Source organism: Theropithecus gelada, chromosome 14, assembly GCF_003255815.1.
Source record: "Theropithecus gelada isolate Dixy chromosome 14, Tgel_1.0, whole genome shotgun sequence".
NCBI lineage: Eukaryota > Metazoa > Chordata > Mammalia > Primates > Cercopithecidae > Theropithecus > Theropithecus gelada.
In genome coordinates, this window is record NC_037682.1 from 61503368 (window position 1) to 61523551 (window position 20184).

The 20184-nt window shown below is 38.7% G+C and overlaps 1 protein-coding gene across 1 annotated transcript; it reads right to left on the reverse strand.

Moving 5' to 3' along the window:
- Nucleotides 1-7078: 7078 nt before the first annotated feature.
- TRIM34 (tripartite motif containing 34) lies at nucleotides 7079-19449 on the reverse strand. Its single transcript, XM_025355632.1, has 7 exons — nucleotides 18816-19449; nucleotides 17661-17756; nucleotides 16718-16948; nucleotides 10284-10306; nucleotides 8965-9065; nucleotides 8634-8660; nucleotides 7079-8333 (listed from the first exon to the last, which is right to left on the reverse strand). The coding sequence occupies exons 1-7, from the start codon at nucleotides 19236-19238 to the stop codon at nucleotides 7768-7770; spliced, it is 1467 nt and encodes a 488-aa protein (XP_025211417.1). The 5' UTR covers nucleotides 19239-19449; the 3' UTR covers nucleotides 7079-7767.
- Between the last annotated feature and the right edge of the window lie 735 nt (nucleotides 19450-20184).

Here is a 20184-nt window from a genome sequence, read left to right on the forward strand (position 1 = left end):
CATTAGAGAAATTAAAATCAAAACCACAATGAGATACCATCTCCCACCAGTCTAAATGGCTATTATTAAAAAGTCAAAAAATAATAGATGCTGGTGAGGTTGCAGAGAAAAGACAATGCTTACACACTACTGGTGGGCATGTAAATTAGTTCAGCCACTGTGGAAAGCAGTTTGGCAATTTCTCAAAGCACCCAAAGCAGAATTACCATTAGACCCAGCAATCCCATTATTGGGTATATACACAAAGGAATATAAATCATTCTACCATAAAGACACATGCACATGTACATTCATCACAGCACCATTCAAAATAGCAAATACATGGAAACAACCTAAATGGTCATCAGTGATAGACTAGATAAAGGAAATGTGGTACCTGTATACCATGGAATGCTGGATATTCTTACTTATAAGAGGAAGCAAAACATTGAGTAGATGTAGATACAAAGAAGGGAACAACAGACATCAGGGCCTACTTGAGGGTGGAGGTTTGGAGGAGGGTAAGAATTGAAAAACTACCTACTGGGTGCTATGCTTATTACCCAGGTGATGAAACAGTCTGTACACCAAATCCCAAAAACACACAGTTTACTTATATAACAAATCTGCACATGTACCCCTGAACCTAAAATAAAATTTTTAAAAACCTGCAGGGATCTTCTCAGTGAAATTTCCAGGGATCCAGTGGTGTGAGGTGTATGGAAATATCCCTTTTAAAGTGAAAAGGAAATTGTTGCATCTGGCCATGCCTACAACCAAAAGGGAGACACAATACCTAGTGAGCCTCTTTGGATTCTGGAGGCAACATGTTCCTCGTTTTGAGGTGTCACTCTCATCCATTTACTAAGTTACTTGAAAAGAGTAAGATTTGAGTGAGAGCCGGAATAAGATAATGCTGTGCAGTGGATACAGGCTGTTGCCAAATCTGCTCTGCCACTGGGACCATATGATCAAGCCAATACAATGGTGCTTGAAATGTTAGTGGCAGATAAGGAAGATTCTGGAGTATTTGGCAGGACCCTATAGGTGCTATCTTCTGTAGATACTATCTTTTTCAAAAACAGCTTTTGGCTTTCTATTGAGCCTTGGGGGAGACTGAACACTGAACTATGGGCCACGAAGTTACTATGTGACCCTACCTGGCTGTTCCATGAAACAACAAATTTGGATGTGCGCAGCAGCACTCCAACAAAAAACAGAAGTGTTATCTATGTGATTGGCCATGAGCAAGCCCTAAAACAAAACACAAATCACACAAAGAAGTGGCTCAAATGTCCATGGTCTTCACTTCTGCTACACTATCTACTCTCACTCAACCTGCAGATATGGCCTTATGGAAAGTTATCTACAATCAGCTGATGAAGAAAGAAAAAACTCAGATCCAGTTTACAGATGGTTCTGTATGATATTAAGGCATCACCTGGAGGAGACAGCTACAGTACTAAAGCTTTTTTCTGGGATATCCCTGAAGTACCATGGTGAAGGAAAGCCCTCCCAATGGGCAGAACTTTAAAAAGTAGTGCAACAAATTGTTCATATTGCTTAGAAAGAGAAGTAGCCAGATGTATGATTATATACTGAATCATGGCCAATGGCCAATGGTTTGAATAGATGGTGAAGGAATTGGAAAGCTACCTAGTTGCACATTGACTACAAACTGCTTCCATCATGGAAAAGTCAGCATTTTTTCCTCACTGGAATAGACAATTACTCTGGATACAGATTTGCCTTCCATACACACAATGTTTCTCCAAGAACTACCATCCTCAGACTTATAGAATGCCTTATTTACCAGCATAGTATTCCACACAGCATTGATTCCAATCAAGGAACTCACTTCATAGGAAATAGAGTGTAGCAAAGGGCCCATGTTTATGGAAGTTACTGAACTTGCTATGCTGCCCATCATCCTGAGCAACTGACTTGATAGAAAAATGGCCCTTACAAGACAAATTAAAAGCACCAGTTAAGTGGCAATATCTTCCAGGATTGGAGCAAAGTTCTTTAGGAGGCCATATATCCTCTAAATCAGTGTCCAACATATGGTGTTATTTTTCTCATAACTAGGATTCATGGGTCTATAAATCAAGGGGTGAGTAGGAGTGAGATACCACTCGCTACTATTCCTAGTGCTCCACTAGCAAATTTTGCCTTCTACTTCTACAACATTATGCTCTGCTGGCTTAGCGATCTTAGTTCCAAAAGGAAGAATGCTTTCACCAGCAGACATGACAATGATTTCATTGAACTAGAAGTTAAGACAGCTGCCCAGCCACTTTGGGTGCTCGTGCCTCTGAACCAACAGGCAAAGACAGGAATTACTGTGCTTGCTAGGATGTAATCCTGACTATCAAGGATACTTAGAACAACTACTCCACAATGTAGGCTAAGAAAATGTATGTCTGGAGATCCCTTAGGGTATCTCTGAGTATTATTGTGCCCTGTGATTACAGTCAATAAAAAGAGACAACAACTCAGCTCAGGCAAGATGACAAATGGCCAAGCCCTTCAGAAATGAAATTTTGGGTCACTCCATTAGGTAAAAATCGTTATCACTCGAGGTGCTTGCTGAGAGCAAAGAGAATATGCAATGGTTAGTGGAAGAAGGTGTACTCTGAATAGATATTGGTAACATTTTAAAGATAATCTGGTATAAGAAAACAGTGTGGTTGGTGTTACATAATAGACATCCTGAATCGCTGGTCCTCGTGGCTCCTTCGCTACTGAATATATTAAATTGCATTTCAGTGAAAACTGAGTAAAAATAGAGAGTTGGAAATCAAGTACAGATATGTATATGTTGATCTTAAGGAAAGGAATGAGGTCAGTTACAGTTTATATCTAAAATGAAGAGAGGGGCTTCAGAAACAAACACCTATACTTGTTTAGTACACTTGCTTGCTTATACTCTCAGCAAAAGCCACGTAAACTTCTTGAGGACAACTTTTTATTTATTTTTGATTCTTTGAATCCTGGCATAATACCTGACAAATAATTTTGCAAATTTGTTGAATAAATCAAAGAAACACTAATTATGTAAAATTTTAAATCACTTCATGGGGAGTCATATACGTTTGGAGAAAAGTAATCGTAGGTATATTCTTTTCCTTATAAGCATGTCCCATCTGCAGTTACCAAAAGCCTCTTCCACAAGGATGAAAGCTGTTTCTACTTTTTAGAGAACTTGACAGCCTCACATGACTCTACTGGAATGATTGCTCTGGGTCTTATGCTGATTTTTTTTGGCTTTCACACTGGGCCTATCTCCATTCTCAGCACCTCAGGGACTGGGGGAAATGTGATGAAGCCTTGTATGTGAGGAGAAGCTGTTATTTCTTAATTTATGTTTTCTTTCTTCTTACTAGAATGTGGATGGCATCATAAAGTGGTATGTGTGGGAGAACAGAGATTGTTCTTTTGTGTTGTGAGAAAAGATGTGTAGCCATTAGAATTGCCTGGGGTTCAATCAGAATAAAACATCTCCCAGGACAGGAAATTTAGATATAATATTATTGTAAATTTCTGGTCACAATTCAGGGTTTGAGTGTTCTAAAACTATTGAGAATAAATCGCATTCTATGGTATAAAATTTGGGTGGTGGAGAGTCACAGTGTGTGTGGATCAATAGTGGTATTAGGGATAAGGTGTTGCAGTATCAGACCCCTGTGACATCACCATTTCATTACCTCCATCTAGCTCTGATTTTGTATTTAATAGGTGTCTTGGCCAGGCGCGGTGGCTCACACCTGTAATCCCAGCACTTTGGGAGGCCGAGGCAGGTGGATCACGAGGTCAGGAGTTCAAAACCAGCCTGTCCAGCATAGTGAAATCCCTTCTCTACTAAAAATACAAAACTTAGCCGGGCATCATGGTGTGTACCTGTAATCCTAGCTACTCAGGAGGCTGAAGCAGGAGAATTGTTGGAACCCGGGAGGTGGAGGTTGCAGTGAGCCAAGCTCGCACCACTGAACTCCAGCTTGGGTAACAGAGTGAGACTTTGTCTCAAAAAAAAAAAAAAAAAAAAAAAAATGATATCTCATTTGCTATAAGAGAATTACATCTTTGTCTGCCAAGCACCCCAAATTGTTCATTTGGACAACTCCTATATATTTATATTTTTCTTGTGGGTATAGAAGAGAACAGATCCTTCCTTGTCGTTCTATTTAGATTTCAAAAAAGACATATGCATTTCTGGAATAATATTTTTTCTTGGTGTAAACAATTGATTCATCTCAGTCAGATACTTTACAAGAGTATGAAAAGGTGACATCTTTGTGGCTAAAATTGTATACCTACCTGACAATATAGAGCTTTTCTAAACACAGGAAATTCAGACCACTATTAGTTTGGTATTCATAAAATCTCCTTTGCCAAATATTGGTAATTTTTCCCAAAAGCTTGGAACCTCAGAGCACTTCTCTGGTGGAAATAGGCTTTGAAGGTCTTAGGCCTCTCCAGACAGGATTCCTCTCTTGGTATGTCTCAAACACCCAGGAGCCAGGTTCTGCAACCTCACTTTCTAACCATCTTTCTGGTAACCCACATTCATACCAATGATGTTTCCACACATTAAATCTTTTTTGAAGGCATCAAATTTTTTTTTGTTTTATAATCCATTATTTTTTCATGTCCTATGAGCTCAAGAAGGCAGAGAGGGAGAGATTAATTATTTCATTTTGGAAGAAATAAACAGTGCTTCTGAGAGTTTAAAACTGTCCCATTGTCATACAGAGAGTAAGGGAGAAAGTGGACATGAGTACATTTTGTCTGGCTCTAGGGTCAAGAGTCTGCCCTCTCCCTTCTCAGGGAACAGAGTTCAAGTACATCAATGGGATGAAATGATAAGAAATCAGTGGTGTCCAAGGGTTACAAAGTCAGAGGTTCGGGAGTCAATTTTATTTTCATTCGTGGGAGTGAGAATTTGACTTAAGCTAAAAAACGTTTCCCAAAGAATAAAGGGAAGTGTGTTGAGCTTCTCGTCTAAGAGGAATGCTTCAACTGTGAAAGGTGAGAAGAGCTAGAACAACTAGATCTGCGGTAGTCTAGTGGTGGCAGGTGCTAGATAGGGAAGAGAGCAGTTTCTAGGTGTAGATGGAAGAGATAAGGAAGGAAGGACATTGTGTGCTGATGATGTGGTCATATTTGATGGGGAATAGCCAAGAGACTGTTTCATGCTATTATTCACAAATTCATTGCCCTACCATAGTGCCCTCCTCTTCCTCTATTCTGGAGAAAAAAATTGACATCAGTGCTGACTCCTTTGCATATAGTCAATGTTATGAATTTTTATCATTTCTGAGTGGACATCCAGTGCTACTGTGGTAAGATGATATTTCCAGATAAGCTGTGCCTCTGGTTGGAATTCTGGGAAGAAACATGAGGGTGGTTGGTGTATTTGTGGATATGTGTGTGTGTGTATATGTATATTTATATAATATACATGTATATTAAAATGTATACATTTTATGTATTATACATACATAATCTATATGTATTATACATATGTATTTATATGCATTATATATTTATATAATTATAAATTACACATATATTATAAATCTTACACATATTAATATACATGTTTTTTTATATATATATATACACATACATTTTTTTTTTTTTACCAGAAGACTAGGTTTGATGAAGAGAGCAGTTGTCAGATCTGGGTAAAAGTCCCATCATCAGGGCAAAGAACAGGTGGGAATGTATCTAGAAAATCAACATACAATGAGTAAAAGTGAAGTTTTTCCTAGACTTGACCCTCATCAAGTCTCCTCTGTCCCCACTCTCTTCTGAAGAAGGGAAGGTAGGGCTGTCTTTTTTTCTCCCTGATTGTAGAACTGACCCAAAACATTAGACCTTTAAAAGTACTCTCATTCTATGCACTTGAACACATATAATTTTATAATTTTTACACCATTTTATTATTCTGGTTCTATGAAATTTTCTGCTTCTTCCTGATTGTAAGGTTGTTAATTTTAACCTATTCATTTTACAGAGATTTAAAACTTAGCATTGAATTGTATAACAATGTTTCATAATTTTCTGGTGATCTACAACAAACCACTTTTTTCACACTTTTTTTTTTTTTTGAGACGGAGTTTTGCTCTTGTTGCCCAGGCTGGGGTACAGTGGTGCAATCTCGGCTCACTGTAATCACCACCTCCCAGGTTCAAGCGATTCTCATGCCTCAGCCTCCCGAGTAGCTGGGATTACAGGGGCTCACCACCACCTCCAGCTAATTTTTGTATTTTTAGTAGAGACAGGGTTTTGCCATTTTGGCCAGGCTGGTCTTGAACTCCTGACCTCAGGTAACCCTCTCATCTCGGCCTCCCAAAGTGCTGGCTGGGATCCCAAAGTGCTGGCTGGGATTACCGGCACGAGCCAAGGTGCCCAGCCTATCACACTTTTTTACTGTTGTACTAACTTAATTTTTTTTTGTCAAATACGATCACTTTTCTATTCTAACATTAGCAGGAGCAAGAACATCACTGGCAGGGGTGGGAACAATAGGGAGAGAGGATAAAGTGCCATACTCTTAAATAACCAGATCTCCCATGAACTCACAGCAAGAATGTATTAATTACCATGGGTGCTAGGCCCTCCATGATCCAATCACCTCCCACCAGGCCCCACATCCAACATTGGGGATTACATTTCAACATGAGATTTGGGCAGGATAAAAATCCCAACTATATCAAGGATTATAGTTAACATTGTATTGTATACTGGGAATTTACTAAGAAAGTAGATTTTAAATGCACTTGCCACCACCACCCCCCCCCCACACACACACAGTAACTATATGATATAGTGGATATATTAATTTACTTGGCTGTAGTAATCACTTTACCATGAAATTGTATATCAAAACATAATAGTATATATATCTTAAATATGTACAATTGAAAAAGAACAGTCCTACTCTCAGTATAAAAAGTTCTATAAAACAAAACTAAAATTGGAGTGGTCTTGACAGTGGAGTCTGGGAACTTGAAAAATGAGACTTCAGTAAAATCAACTACTATTCCTCTGAAGGTCACAAAACTATTGCACAGGACATTACCACAGCTCACACTTTTTAGTAATCATGAGAGCAAATATTTATTATGTTCCAGACACTAAATTAGTGCATTACATTCAGAGACACTTAGTTTTACACAATGATTTTAATAGTTAAGTACATTCTTAAATCCCAATTTATATTTCAGGAAAAAGAAACTGAGAAAGTATTCATCATGGTTAGAAAACAAGAGACAGGGTTAGAGCTCAAATACTCTGGACATAAAATCTTCACTCTGAATACACATATTGCTTGTATTTTCCTCTCCTTAATTCCTTGATATATCTGGGATATCCTGAGCAAAACACTGACATACCCTCCAAGAACCTTTAGTTGATGGTGGTGGTGGTCATCAGGGTGGTTCCTATGGACTACCTAGGTAGCATGGATGGTGGCTAACAGGCTTTGGGCCTCTTCACATCAGTGGTAAAGCAAAATACGGACAAATGGGAAGGCAAGGATGTTATACCAATACTACTGTGTCTTTAGGAGGGATTAGGTAACTTTCTCTGAAAATATGAAAAAGAGTAAATGAATAAATAAGCATCTCTCATAACTCAAGCCAAATATACTGTACATCTCAAAGATGAGTAGAAGTTCTAAAGAAGGGAAACCACAAGGAAGCAATGGTCTGAATGTTGCAGATGAGTCAGTTGCAGGAGATAAGTCAAGACAAAGAGTTGTAGGTGAAGAAATGAGAAAATTCAAGAGCTTGGTGGGCATAGCGTCATGGGAGCTGGACAGTTCCAAGGATTGAAATATGGATAAACAGGCTGAGAAAAGCAACATTTAGAGAACTTGTAAATGAGGGAGCCATGGCTTGTGACATTGAAAAATGAGACTATACCTGCTTCATAGTCTAGGAAAACCCCAACACGGCAGGGAGGCACAGCCATGGAGAGAGTCAAAACCTCAGGATCAGAGGACAAAGACTCCTCAAAGGCACTATACTTACATTTATTCTGTAACCCTATAACCCAGTAGCCAAATAAAGGTCTGTATTTGGAGTAAACATTTTGATGATTTGCACATCTTCTAACAACATACTTTATATTGCGGGAATATGTTCTACAATATACTCCCAAGATCCAGGCAGTTTTCTTGGACACATCCACTTCCCAGTAATGTTTCCCAGAGGAGAAATATTGGGATCCCAAGACACCATAATTATAACACTGAAAAGGCCAAATTGGCACAGATATCACTTGTCTCTGATCTTCTGAAAGGACAAGATTCAAATTTAGGTTGACTGAATTCAGTGTGACATCCGCTGCAAGAAAAAAAAAATGTGTATATATATGAATATAATCATCTATGTGATATATATGACTAGGTGACAGATACGGAGTAGTTTATCTAGTGACATTGTGATGAAGGAACTTGAGAGGTGACTGAAAAACTTGCATTGATGAAATTGTGGGAGGGGTAAAACACTGGAGAAATGCATTAGGCAAATGTTTTGGGAGGTGCTAAGAATGCATGAGGCTAAGATCAGAAGATATCATTGAAACCATAAACTTCTGGAAGGTAAATGGAACACAGTTATTTAAAGACGGTAACTTTTTCTTACCCCAGTAGCATCGGACAGCTGTCAGTTCTGAAATAATAAAAGATTCAGTGATGGTGATTAGAAACAAAGGAGTAAGCACTGATACCTATATATTCTTTGGAGTAGGGACAGGGGAAGGGAATACCGTGAAGCTGTGAGCTAGTGAATTAAAAGATAAACCAAAGACCTAGCCACTTTTCCTTACATATAAATGTATCCTCTTCATCACAGAATATTGCTTTTTTTCTGACCTCCCTCCTCTCTCTGTCCTCAATTTTAAGTTATCCCACCTAGACAGTTTATTACCTGACACCACAACAATCCCACATCCACAGTCTATGCTTCTCCTCACCTCTAAACATTTGCAGCATCCTACTCAGATCTGGAGCACGGAATACAGTCTTCAGTTTCTTGGAAACCTTTTTTGGCTTTTTCAGCCTCCAGATCTCACTCCTAGGAATGATAAAAATTGTCTGACCCCCACATCTTTCATCCTGCGTCCATCCCTCCCACATCACTGGTTTCATCTCCTTCACATCACTGATGCACTTGAATCCCTCTCCCTTAGCCTGAGGAGGTGGAGAAGGGAGAGCCTGACCCTGGATCCAGAAGAAATGTGACTGTGTCTACTTTCCCTCTTATCCTCTGGGTGGCCTTGGGAAGGTCTTCATTTTTTGAAAGTACAGTTTCTTCCTTAAAAATAAAATATTAAACCCTCCTTTGATCTCTAATGGAAATAATAAAAAATTGGATAAAACAATGCATAGGAAAATACTTTGCTACCTGTAGAAATGGTAAGTGATATGTGGCAAACTCACTGCATCTCAGTGGGTCTTCTGGGAGGGGCCAGAGATGTAGTATTCTGCGCTGTAGATCCTGACTGTGATGTGGGGCTCTGTAGGGAAATCCTATGAGCCTGTGCCCTAGTTCAAAGCCTGAACTCCAGTGGGATGGCCCACATTTGAGATTTCGGATTCTCTGGGAAACATGAACACTTGGCAAAGGAGAAGTTATGACCACCTAAGTAAAAATGTTAGAATTTTATCTGTTTGTAAGAAACATGATGTTTCCAAGTAGGTTGGCAATGGTAAACATAAGGAACAAGGACTACACTTTTCCGTAGGAGCTTCTAAAGTGTGTGAACAGGCAGAGATCAATTATCGTCATCAGAGTCAAAGCTACCATCCTGAGGCTCGAGTCTGCTTTTGGAAATCTAAAGAGAACCTTGCATAATGATCTGGTACCTTCTATTTCTAAGTAAGCAAAGTAAATATAAAGGAGCTGTCTCCATGCCCTATTTTAGGATTTGACAAGGCCCTCCATGTGATATGACAAACACATATAAAATAAAAGATCCAGGGCTGGATGCAGGGACAGAGGATGAATTAAACAAGTGAAGTCACAGAAGTCTGACAGTAAAAGCTCTCATCCTTAATATCCTTTCTGGCTGTAGCTCTGAACTTCAATCACTGAATTTACTATTAAAGGATCGAGTCCATTCTCAGTAGTTATGGCATTCTCAAATACTCATCTGGGACCAGCAATTTAAGATAAAGTTACATCCAAATTTTACTGCTCTGGGAGATTTTTTTGTTGACCACCAAATAACTCTAATAGCTACAAACACTTCTTTATAACTCACAAGCACCACTCCTGGCCACCCATACGCACCATTTCATGATTCCACTCATGTCCTAGAAAGAAAAGAGAAAACATGAGTCAAAGTGTATAAAGACTAGCGTAAGACTAATGAAAGAAAGAACCATAGAAAAAAAATGGAAAAATCAGAAGTGAGTTATATGAAAATGTCAACAAAATTGGCAAACGTTTAGCTAGACACACCAAGAAAAAAAAAATCGGGAATGAAAGATGGGATATTACTACTGACCTTATGGAAATTAAAAGGATTATAAAAATGATGAACAACTGTATGCCAACAAATTAGATAATCGAAATGAAATAGACAAATTCCTAGAAATACAGAAACTATCAATATTGATTAAAGAACACATAGAAAATATGAATAGGCCTAAAACATGTTAAGATATTAAGTTGGAAATCAAAGACTTCCTACAGAGAAAAGGCCTTACCCAGATGGCTTCACTGGAGAATTCTGCTAAAGGTTTAAAAATAATATCAAAACTTCATAAATTATTTCAAAAATATAGAAGAGCAGGGAACACTTCCTAATTCACTACATGAGGCTCATCCTACCCTGATAAAAGAACCCTGATAAAAGAACCAAAGACATCACAAGAAAAGAAAACCATAGGCCAATATCTCTTATGAATATAAATATAAAATTCTTCAACAAAAATATAAGAAAATCAAATCTGGCAATCCAGCAAAAAGATTATACCTGATGGTCAAGTAGAATTTATCCCAGAAATGCAAGGTTGGTTCAACATAAAAAAATCAATTGATGTAATATACCATATTAATAAAATAAAGGATAAAAACCACATGATGATCTCAATAGACATGAAAAAAAAAGCATTCAGCAAAATTCAGCACACTTTCATTAAAAAAAAAAAAAAACAGGAATGGTAACAAACTTGGAATAGAAGACAGGTCCCTGAGCCTGATGAAACACATCTATGAAAAACCTACAGCTAACATCATACTTTGTGGTGAAAAACTGAATGCTTTTTCCCAAAGATCAGAAAAGACAAGGATGTCTGCTCTCACTGCTTCTATTTAACATGGTTTTGGAGGTTCTAGTCAGGGCAGTTAGTCACAGAAAAGAAATAAAAGGCTCTATGTTGGCAATTAGATAGAATGAATAAGATTTAGTATTTGATACCACAACAGGGTGACTATAGTCAAAAATAATTTATTACGCATTTAAAATAATTAAAATAGTATAATCTGAATGTTGGTAACACAAAGAAATGATAAACGCTTGAGGTGATGGATATACCTCATTTACCCTGATGGACTGATGTAATTATTATGCATTGTATACACCTTTGCCAAAATCTATGTACCCCATAAATATATATACTTATTAAGTACCAATAAAAACTAATTTTTAAAAAAGCATCTATATTGGAAAGAAAGTAGTAAATCTATCTCTTTTTACAGATGACATGGTTTTATGTACAGACAGAAAAGTCCTGCTGTATCCACCACCTAAACGTAACCTCTTCCAATCTTTTTTTTTTTTTTTTTTTTTTTGAGATGGAGTCTCACTCTGTCACCCAGGCTGGAGTGCAGTAGTGCAACCTTGGCTTACTGCAACCTCCACCTCCCCGGTTCAAGTGATTCTCCTGCCTCAGCCTCCCAAGTACCTGGGACTACAGGCACATGCCACCACGCCCAGTTAATTTTTTGTATTTTTAGTACAGATGGGGTTTCACCATGTTAGCCAGGATGGTCTTGATCTCCTGACCTCATGACCCACCCACCTCAGTCTCCCAAAGTGCTGGGATTACAGGTGTGAGCCACCGCGCCCAGCCTCTAATCTTAATTTTAGCTCATATATAGGTGCTGTTTTTTGTCAGCCTTTACATATCTAATCATTGTCTTTTATCTGTAATCATGTTTCTATAATACTGTGGCAGGTCAGGTTTCCATCAGCAACCAGAACAATCAGTTTCCCTTATCCCTTTACTATAATTTTGATGAATGCATAAGTTAAACATTAAAGAATTGGAAAAGCTGGTGCCTGAGTACCAGGGCTGAAATGCGAAAGCAAACCCTTTAAAGACCCTGCCTGGGTTTTCTCATACCCTAAAGTCTGATCGAATAATAAAAGCATTCTTACACATACACCTTGTACCAGGGCCCATTTAAGATTAAGAAACTTTCCAAGATTCTAGAGAAAACTCTCTAGACCTCAAACCCTAGTTAAAGATAGATATAAATTGAATAACACACTCCTGCTTGTAGGTGCACTCCCACACGAAGGCATAGAGCTTAAAATGTATATAAGCTCCAGAAAAAAATCTTGTAACTCTGAGTTGGTCTGATAAGTTACTCCAACTTTCTCCTTGTAACCAGTTGAAAAAATAAACCCCCTTCTTTTCCAAGTCTGTCTGCCTCTCATTATTAGACCATGAGAAAAAGCAGCTAGACTTCATTCTGTACAGGTACAATACTACATTCCGCAAAGAAGAAAAAACGGGCACTAGTAACTAAGAATATCTAAAACATAAGCTATTCACCAACCATGTTTCCTTTCTTATGCCCTATCGTCAAAATGGTATCAATATTCACTCAGTCCCTGTCCCAGACACTAAAACATTTTATCAAGGCAGTCCATCCTTAATTTCTGTTAGTCATCTGCATTCCCCCATCATCACCACTATGGGTTACTTTGTTTTGAGCAAGATGTACCAATATATTTGGCCTTACTCTTTCATGACACCAGCTGCTGTACAACCAAATAAATGGGTTTGCTCTCTTTATTAGTATAGTTTTGTTGTTCAACAACTAAAATTGCCTTAACTGGAAAGAAAGTAAGGGTTGTGGCCAGACAGGTATTACTTTAGTCACAGATGGCTCTGGAAGCTCAAACCTCTGTCAAAATTCTGGCCTCTCTGTGCCTATTAATTCTCATTTCTTCCCTATATTTTGACTGTATTCTCAGATTTTAATTGATAGCAACTTGAATCTTTTTATTTGAATTATCTTCACTGGTATTATTTTCTGCTACAAGGGACAACTTCTCTTCACTGTAATGATAGTACAATTTTGTCACCCACAAGCATTCAGGATTGGGTCAGATGCCCAACTTAAAATAACCACAGTGGCCGGGCGCGGTGGCTCATGCCTGTAATCCCAGTACTTTGGGAGGCCGAGGCGGGCGGATCACGAGGTCAGGAGATCAAGACCATCCTGGCTAACACGGTGAAACCCCATCTCTACTAAAAATACAAAAAATTAGCCGGGCGAGGTGGCGGGCGCCTGTAGTCCCAGCTACTCGGGAGGCTGAGGCAGGAGAATGGCGTGAACCCGGGAGGCAGAGCTTGCAGTGAGCAGAGATCGCGCCACTGCACTCCAGCCTGGGCGACAAAGCAAGACTCCGTCTCAAAAAAAAAAAAAAAAAAAATAATAATAATAATAATAAATTATCACAGTGTGGCTGGTAGGGACGTAAGGGTTGGATACACTGATTTACACATAATTAACTCATTCATCCTCGATAGTGCTGATTTTCTCAGGTCTAAACAAGTACAAGCATAGAAATAGACATGCTAGTCTTTCTTTCAAGAGTAATTCCAGGTGTTGTTACCAGAAAAACGGGGAATGGATATTGACAAGACAAAAATAATGAGTACCATGAAGCCCAAACCCTAGCATTGTGCAATAGACCCTGATAAGAAACCTGTACATGTGCCCCTGAATCTAAAATTTTAAAAAATCTGAAAAAAAGTTTTAAAAATAATAATAACTGCCATCTTCATTCCCTCATTTAGCTACCTACCATTCCATTCTTTCAAAAATAAAAATGGTCAAATATAATAAAACTATTACATAAAGCATTAAAAATCAAAGTATCTCTTTTATAAGGGAAATAACCTAAAATCTCATCTAACTTTTGCATCAATTTTCAAGTTTAGCATCTTTCTGTCTAGATCATTCTTCGGCAGTAAGTGTTGAATGTAGCTCTTATGCAAAGAACATCAGTCCCTCCAGGAAACAAACAATGGATATATGATAACACCATCCATCCCAGTCACTGTCATAAGAATCCATATAGAAAGAAAGCTGTTACAGCAACTCTCAGGAGACAGGACTGTGGAGGGGAAATACCACAAATACAACAGCATACATCTTAACATATTGAGAGGAATAGCCAAAGTCCCTACTCAGATAAAAGAATAAGTTCCTTAGTTTTCCATTTGCCATTCTTTGAAGCTAACATCTAGATGTGAAATGTTAATCCCACAGCATTTATAGTTTTTGATCTACCAATAATTTTTAAATTCCAAGTGACTAAATAGCAACTAAGACTGACTTAAATAGGACAAATGCGTGGACAAATGACATAAACACAGTGTTCTTTTGTGAAGGTGGCGATTCAAAGGGTTGTGAAGAGCTTAAGGAAGAACCGTAAAAAAGGGCCTACAGAACCTTTTTGCTTTTGTTTTTACTGAGATGTAGTTCAAATACCATAAGATTTGCCCTTTACAGTGCACAATTTAACAGGTTTTAATATATTCACAATGTAGTGCAACCATCGTTTCACAGTTAATCCAGATCATTTTCATCTCTACAAATAGAAATTGTACACTAATTAGCAATTACTTCCTATTAATTCTTCCCCAGAGCCCTGGCAACCACTAATCTCGTTTCTATATTATGGATTTGCTACTTACGTCTGTAAGTATAATTCATATAAATTGAATCATACAAAAAAGAACTTTGTGCTTGCCTTCTTTCATTTATAATGTTTTCAAGGTGCATCCATGTCATAGCATGTATTATTAATTCATTATTTTTCATAGCTAAACAATATTACATTGTTTGGATATAACACATTTTGCTTATTCATTCATCAGTTAAGGAGATTTGAGTTGTTTTTATTTTTGAACAATACTGCTGTGAACTTTCATATATAAGTTTATGCACAGATATATGTATTCAGTTCTTCTAGGTATATAGGTAGGAATGGAATGGCTAGGCCACATGAGAACTCTCTTTACGTTGTTGAGCAACTGCCAAGCAGTTTTTCTAAGTAGCTTTACTATTGTACATCTCTACTAGCAATTCAAGAAGCTTTCAATTTCTTCACATATTCCCCAACACTTGGTATTGTCCATCTTTTTTTTTATTATAGCCATACTAATGAGTGTAAAATATGTTTAGGAACTTCTGTTCCAGAGTAATCTTAAATTTAAACAAGAAAAGAAGACAAAAGGAGAAAGGAATTTTTAAAAAGCTGGGATATAAGCACCAGAGACAAAGGAAACAATTCAACAAATGAAAATCAGTTACTCTCCTGCTTCGATCCAAATCTTAAAAAGGAAATATTTGGAAATTCAGCAAAGAAAGGAAAGCACTGTCTGTCTATATATTTGTCCATCTATCTCCCCAAAAGGCTCAATATTCTATCACTTTATGTTTTAAAAAAATTGACAGGGGGCTGGGCGCGGTGGCTCAGGCCTGTAATCCCAGCACTTTGGGAGGCCGAGGCGGGCGGATCATGAGGTCAGGAGATCAAGACCATACTGGCTAGCACGGTGAAACCCCATCTCTACTAAAAATACAAAAAAAGTTAACCAGGCATGGTGGCGGGCACTTGTAGTCCCACCTACTTGGGAGGCTAGGCAGGAAAATGGCGTGAACCCGAGAGGCGGAGCTTGCAGTGAGTCGAGATCATGCTACTGCACTCCAGCCTGGGCGACAGAGCAAGACTCCGCCTCAAAAAAAAAAAAAAAAAATTAACAGGGAACATTTACAAGGGGAGGGGGGAGGGAGAGGGGAGGGATTGCATTGGGAGTTATACCTGATGTAAATGACGAGTTGATGGGTGCTGACGAGTTGATGGGTGCAGCACACCAACATGGCACAAGTATACATATGTAACAAACCTGCACGTTATGCACATGTACCCTAGAACTTAAAGTATAATAATAATAAATAAATTTAAAAAAAAAAGTACAACTTAGAATACTGTCAACAAATGTAAAATTCTTAGGGATAAATTTTTCAAAATATATGTACTTCTTATACCCTTAAAACTGTCTAACTTCTGAGAGAAATTAAAGAACAGTGACTCATGGGAAAAAAAAAAGCATATTTTAAACTTAAATAGAACACATTTCTTAAATGTGTATGCTCTTAAACCTGAAAATCCATGTGTTTACCTGTGACTAATCCGAGTAAAGAGAAGTCTGGTGAATGCCTGACACTAGATCCCATATAACAGGGGCCTAGAGACTATAACTAGATATCATGGATCTTCTCTGCAAGGTAAAATGTATTCCCTTACTTCATAAATTAACAAAAATGTTATTCATGTCCATGACATCTAGAATGGATGACAAGGCAGCACTGCAAGGCCAAAGAAACCCCTTAGTGTCACCACCAGCATGAGAACGCAAGGACACAGAAGGGAACTGTGTTCCCAGAATCTCAGATTGAGTGAACCTTCTTACCTGTAGCAGCTCCATTGCTGACCACTGACTCCGACACTCCACATCTGAGATTAGCTCTCTCACCAACTGCTTCTGCTGAACTAGCCCATCCTCAGCCTCTGCAAACTTATCCAGCCTCTTCTTTTCCTCTTCTTCCAATCTTTGCAGCTCTCTCTGCTCCTCACTATTTAGGATGCTTCTAAGCTGATCAAATTCTGTTTGTATCCTTTGTCTCTCAGTTTGTACCTGATACTGCAAGGATGGACAAGAGAGAGATGTAATAAGTTTGTCAGGCTAAGGGCCTATTGTGCAAGGGATTAGGAGGCAGTAGGGAAATACACACACACACACACACACACACACGTGTGTGTGTATTTATATTATCTGTATATATATATACCTATATTATCTATATATAGATTTTTTTTTCAGGGAGTTCAAATCAGCAAGGAGTAGAAGCAATAGAGGGACTTAGAGGGAAGCTATTTTTTCCTACTATTTTCCTTTCAGTACTTGCCAAAACAATGACCTCAAACTGTCTTATCTAGGCTAACCCTCAGACAAAATGTAAAACATAAGGCTTAGCTTCTAGACCACTTTCCTGGATATTCATGAGTGCCTGCCTTACTACACTCCTAATTTGAATCTTGAGGAAAACTGTAGTCCTTTATATAGTGTCTTTCACCAGAAGTAGTAGAGCCTCATAGGAAAAGAGCAATGGAACACAGTATTTGCTAGCCTTCCTCGTCATAGAGTCCATCTTTGTGCTTAGTTCCAGTATGTGTGTGTAATTGTAACATGTCCACTTTCTAGCCTCCACCCCCAACAGGGACAGGACAGAGAAGAGAACTAATCAAATGGCTTCAGGACTCATGCAATGTCAAGGAATAAAAGGATGAGGCCTCCTCGGATTAAGGTCCTGTCAAGATTCCTGTCTTAGAAATCCTTCAGAGTCTCCTCTTGCCTTCCAGGAAGTTTTCTCTTCTCTGATGTCAGCTTCTAGCTTCTCAGCTTCCTGTTCCTCCTTCTTCAGCCTCTTGAGGACTGCCTGGAGTTTCCCCTAGGAGAAGGGAATCACACTAGAGTCAAGCTATAAGCTTTCTCAGTATCTGGATAGAGGACAACAGAGAAAAAATCAAGTTGATGCCAGAAAAAAATCAATTTACAGAAACTGTGAAGCTGGTGATTAGAATCTATGACATGGGGAAAAATTTGAGGAGATGAATGTATCGTTTATTCATTGTGATGAAAATCAATACCCCTCAAAAGGAGTAGCCTGATTCTCTCTTTCCTTAGAGTAAGTATTTACCCTGCAGAAAGGAAAGTCCTTTCCTCTTATCAATGCTCTTTCCTCGTTCAATCCACAATGTTCCTGAGCAATTATCCTGCTTAGAGAAGCAAGAGAGCTAACTTTGGGAAGGAACTTATCACCTATACAATGAAAAAGCAAAAAACAAAACAAAAATCTCTCACTCTAGGCTAAGAGACTGTACTCTAGGATCATCTGTTATGTAAATGAAAGGAATTCATAGGAATGTACCCCAGGCATTGGAAGCTGAGCACAGCGTGAAAGATATACATGGAGATGATCAAGGGACTCAAAATTATGGTTCCACAAGGGGTAAAGAAGGATGAAAAGGGCTGGCTCCTTTTTCTGCCTTAGTCCGCCTGCACCCAGGTGATTAAAAACCTTTATTGCTCACAAAAAAAAAAAAAAAAAAAGGCTGGGGGCGGTGGCTTACGCCTGTAATCCCAGCACTTTGGGAGGCCGAAGTGGGTGGATTGTGAGATTAGGAGTTTAAGACCAGCCTGGCCAAGATGGTGAAACTCCGTCTCTACTAAAAAAAAAAAACAACAAACAAACAAACAAAAAAATAGCTGGGCGCGGTGGCAGGTGCCTATAATCCTAACTGCTCGGGAGGCTGAGGCAGAAGAATCGCTTGAACTCGGAGGGCGGAGGTTGCAGTGAGTAGAGATCACACCAGTGCACTCCAGCCTGGGTGACAGGTGACTTTTTTTTCTCAAAAAAAAAAAAAAAAAAAAAAAAAGAAGGATGAAAGGGTGAGACTTTCCACCAACTACCATCTTCTGCCCCAACTCCCTCCATCTAGGGCCCTACCTGACATTCCTTGAATAATTCCTCCGTGAGGACTGTGTGGTGACCACGGTGCTCCTGAGACCGCTCACAAAGCCAGCAAATGACTTTCCTGTCCTCCTTACAGAAGAGTAGGAGTTTCTCTCCATGATGATCACAGAGATCTCTCTTCTTCCCATTGTCTGAGCTCAACTTGACCTCCTTGAGTCTCTCCACTATGTTGGTCAGATGCCGATTAGTTTGTAGGTTTTCAAATGAGTAACTGGTACCACACACAGGACAGCTGCTTTTTCCTCCTGGGCTGGTCACTGCCTCCTTGTTGCTCACAGTGATGCAGGCTCGGCAGAGGCTGTGGCCACAGCCTAGACTCAAGGGTTCTGTCAACAGCTCCAGGCAGATGGGACAAGTGACCTCCTCTTGCACATTAAGCAAGATTTTTGAAGCCATTGCACTGCTTTCCTGGCTTCTTCTGGTCCTAACTCCTGAGGCTTTCCTCTCTCTTCTGGTTAAAGACCCCTGGATGGCCGAGAAGATTGAAAGGATGGTATAAGAATGGTACAAATAAAATGCATTCTAATTGCGCACACATCAAAGACTGGCCAAGACTGCAACATCAAAGAACAAAGATGAGGAAGAGAAACCAAAAATGGCTGAAAGTGGTCTGGGCAAGCTGTTAATGCCTCAAGGCTTTTGCACTTGTTCATTACTCAGCCTAGAATTACCCTCCTGTTGCTATTTGCATAACTTTCGTTTATACATTTTTCAACTTTCTCCTTACGTGTCCCTTCACAGAAGGGCCTGATAAGACAAACTTAACTACAGCACAACCACAAACTCATCATTCAATGTACATTTGCCATCTTTCTCTTATTATCACTATCTATTTTAAAATGTCTACGTCTTCTTTCTAAAATATAATCTACACATAGATTAGGCACTTCTGTTTTTTTACTGCTATAGCCTCAGTGTTTAGAACATAGAGAAGCACAATGTTTGATAAATATATATATATAAAAATCCCTGTCTCTCCATAGACGACTAAAACTTTATCAGTGTTTCATTTTTCTTTCCCATTATTTGGAAATTCTTCAATAGCTGAACTTTGGAACCCCAGATGTGGTTTCCAGTGAAGAAGTGCTCACCTTCTAACACATCCACCCACACAAAATCCTCCCATGCCCTCACACACTTTCCAGAGATACCCACAGAAACAGCAATGACCACAATATGGAGATTTCATTACCAGTTACAATTTAAAAATCACTTTGGCCTATTTGTTCCTCCTTCAAAAATTCTTAAGAAGTAAGAGTACTCCCTTTCTTCAGATGAATAAATAAAATTAAATGACTTACAAAGATCATCCAATTCAATAGGTAGAATTGGAGTGAACATA

Excerpts from the sequence above, each read along its gene's own strand:
- TRIM34 (XM_025355632.1), bottom strand. The coding sequence starts at position 19,238 with ATGGCTTCAAAAATCTTGCTTAATGTGCAAGAGGAGGTCACTTGTCCC. Across the intron at positions 10,307-16,717 it reads CAGCAATGGAGCTGCTACAG|GACATGAGTGGAATCATGAA; the intron begins GTAAGAAGGTTC and ends TTTTCTTTCTAG. Across the intron at positions 9,066-10,283 it reads ATGAGTGGAATCATGAAATG|GAGTGAGATCTGGAGGCTGA; the intron begins GTGCGTATGGGT and ends TATCATTCCTAG.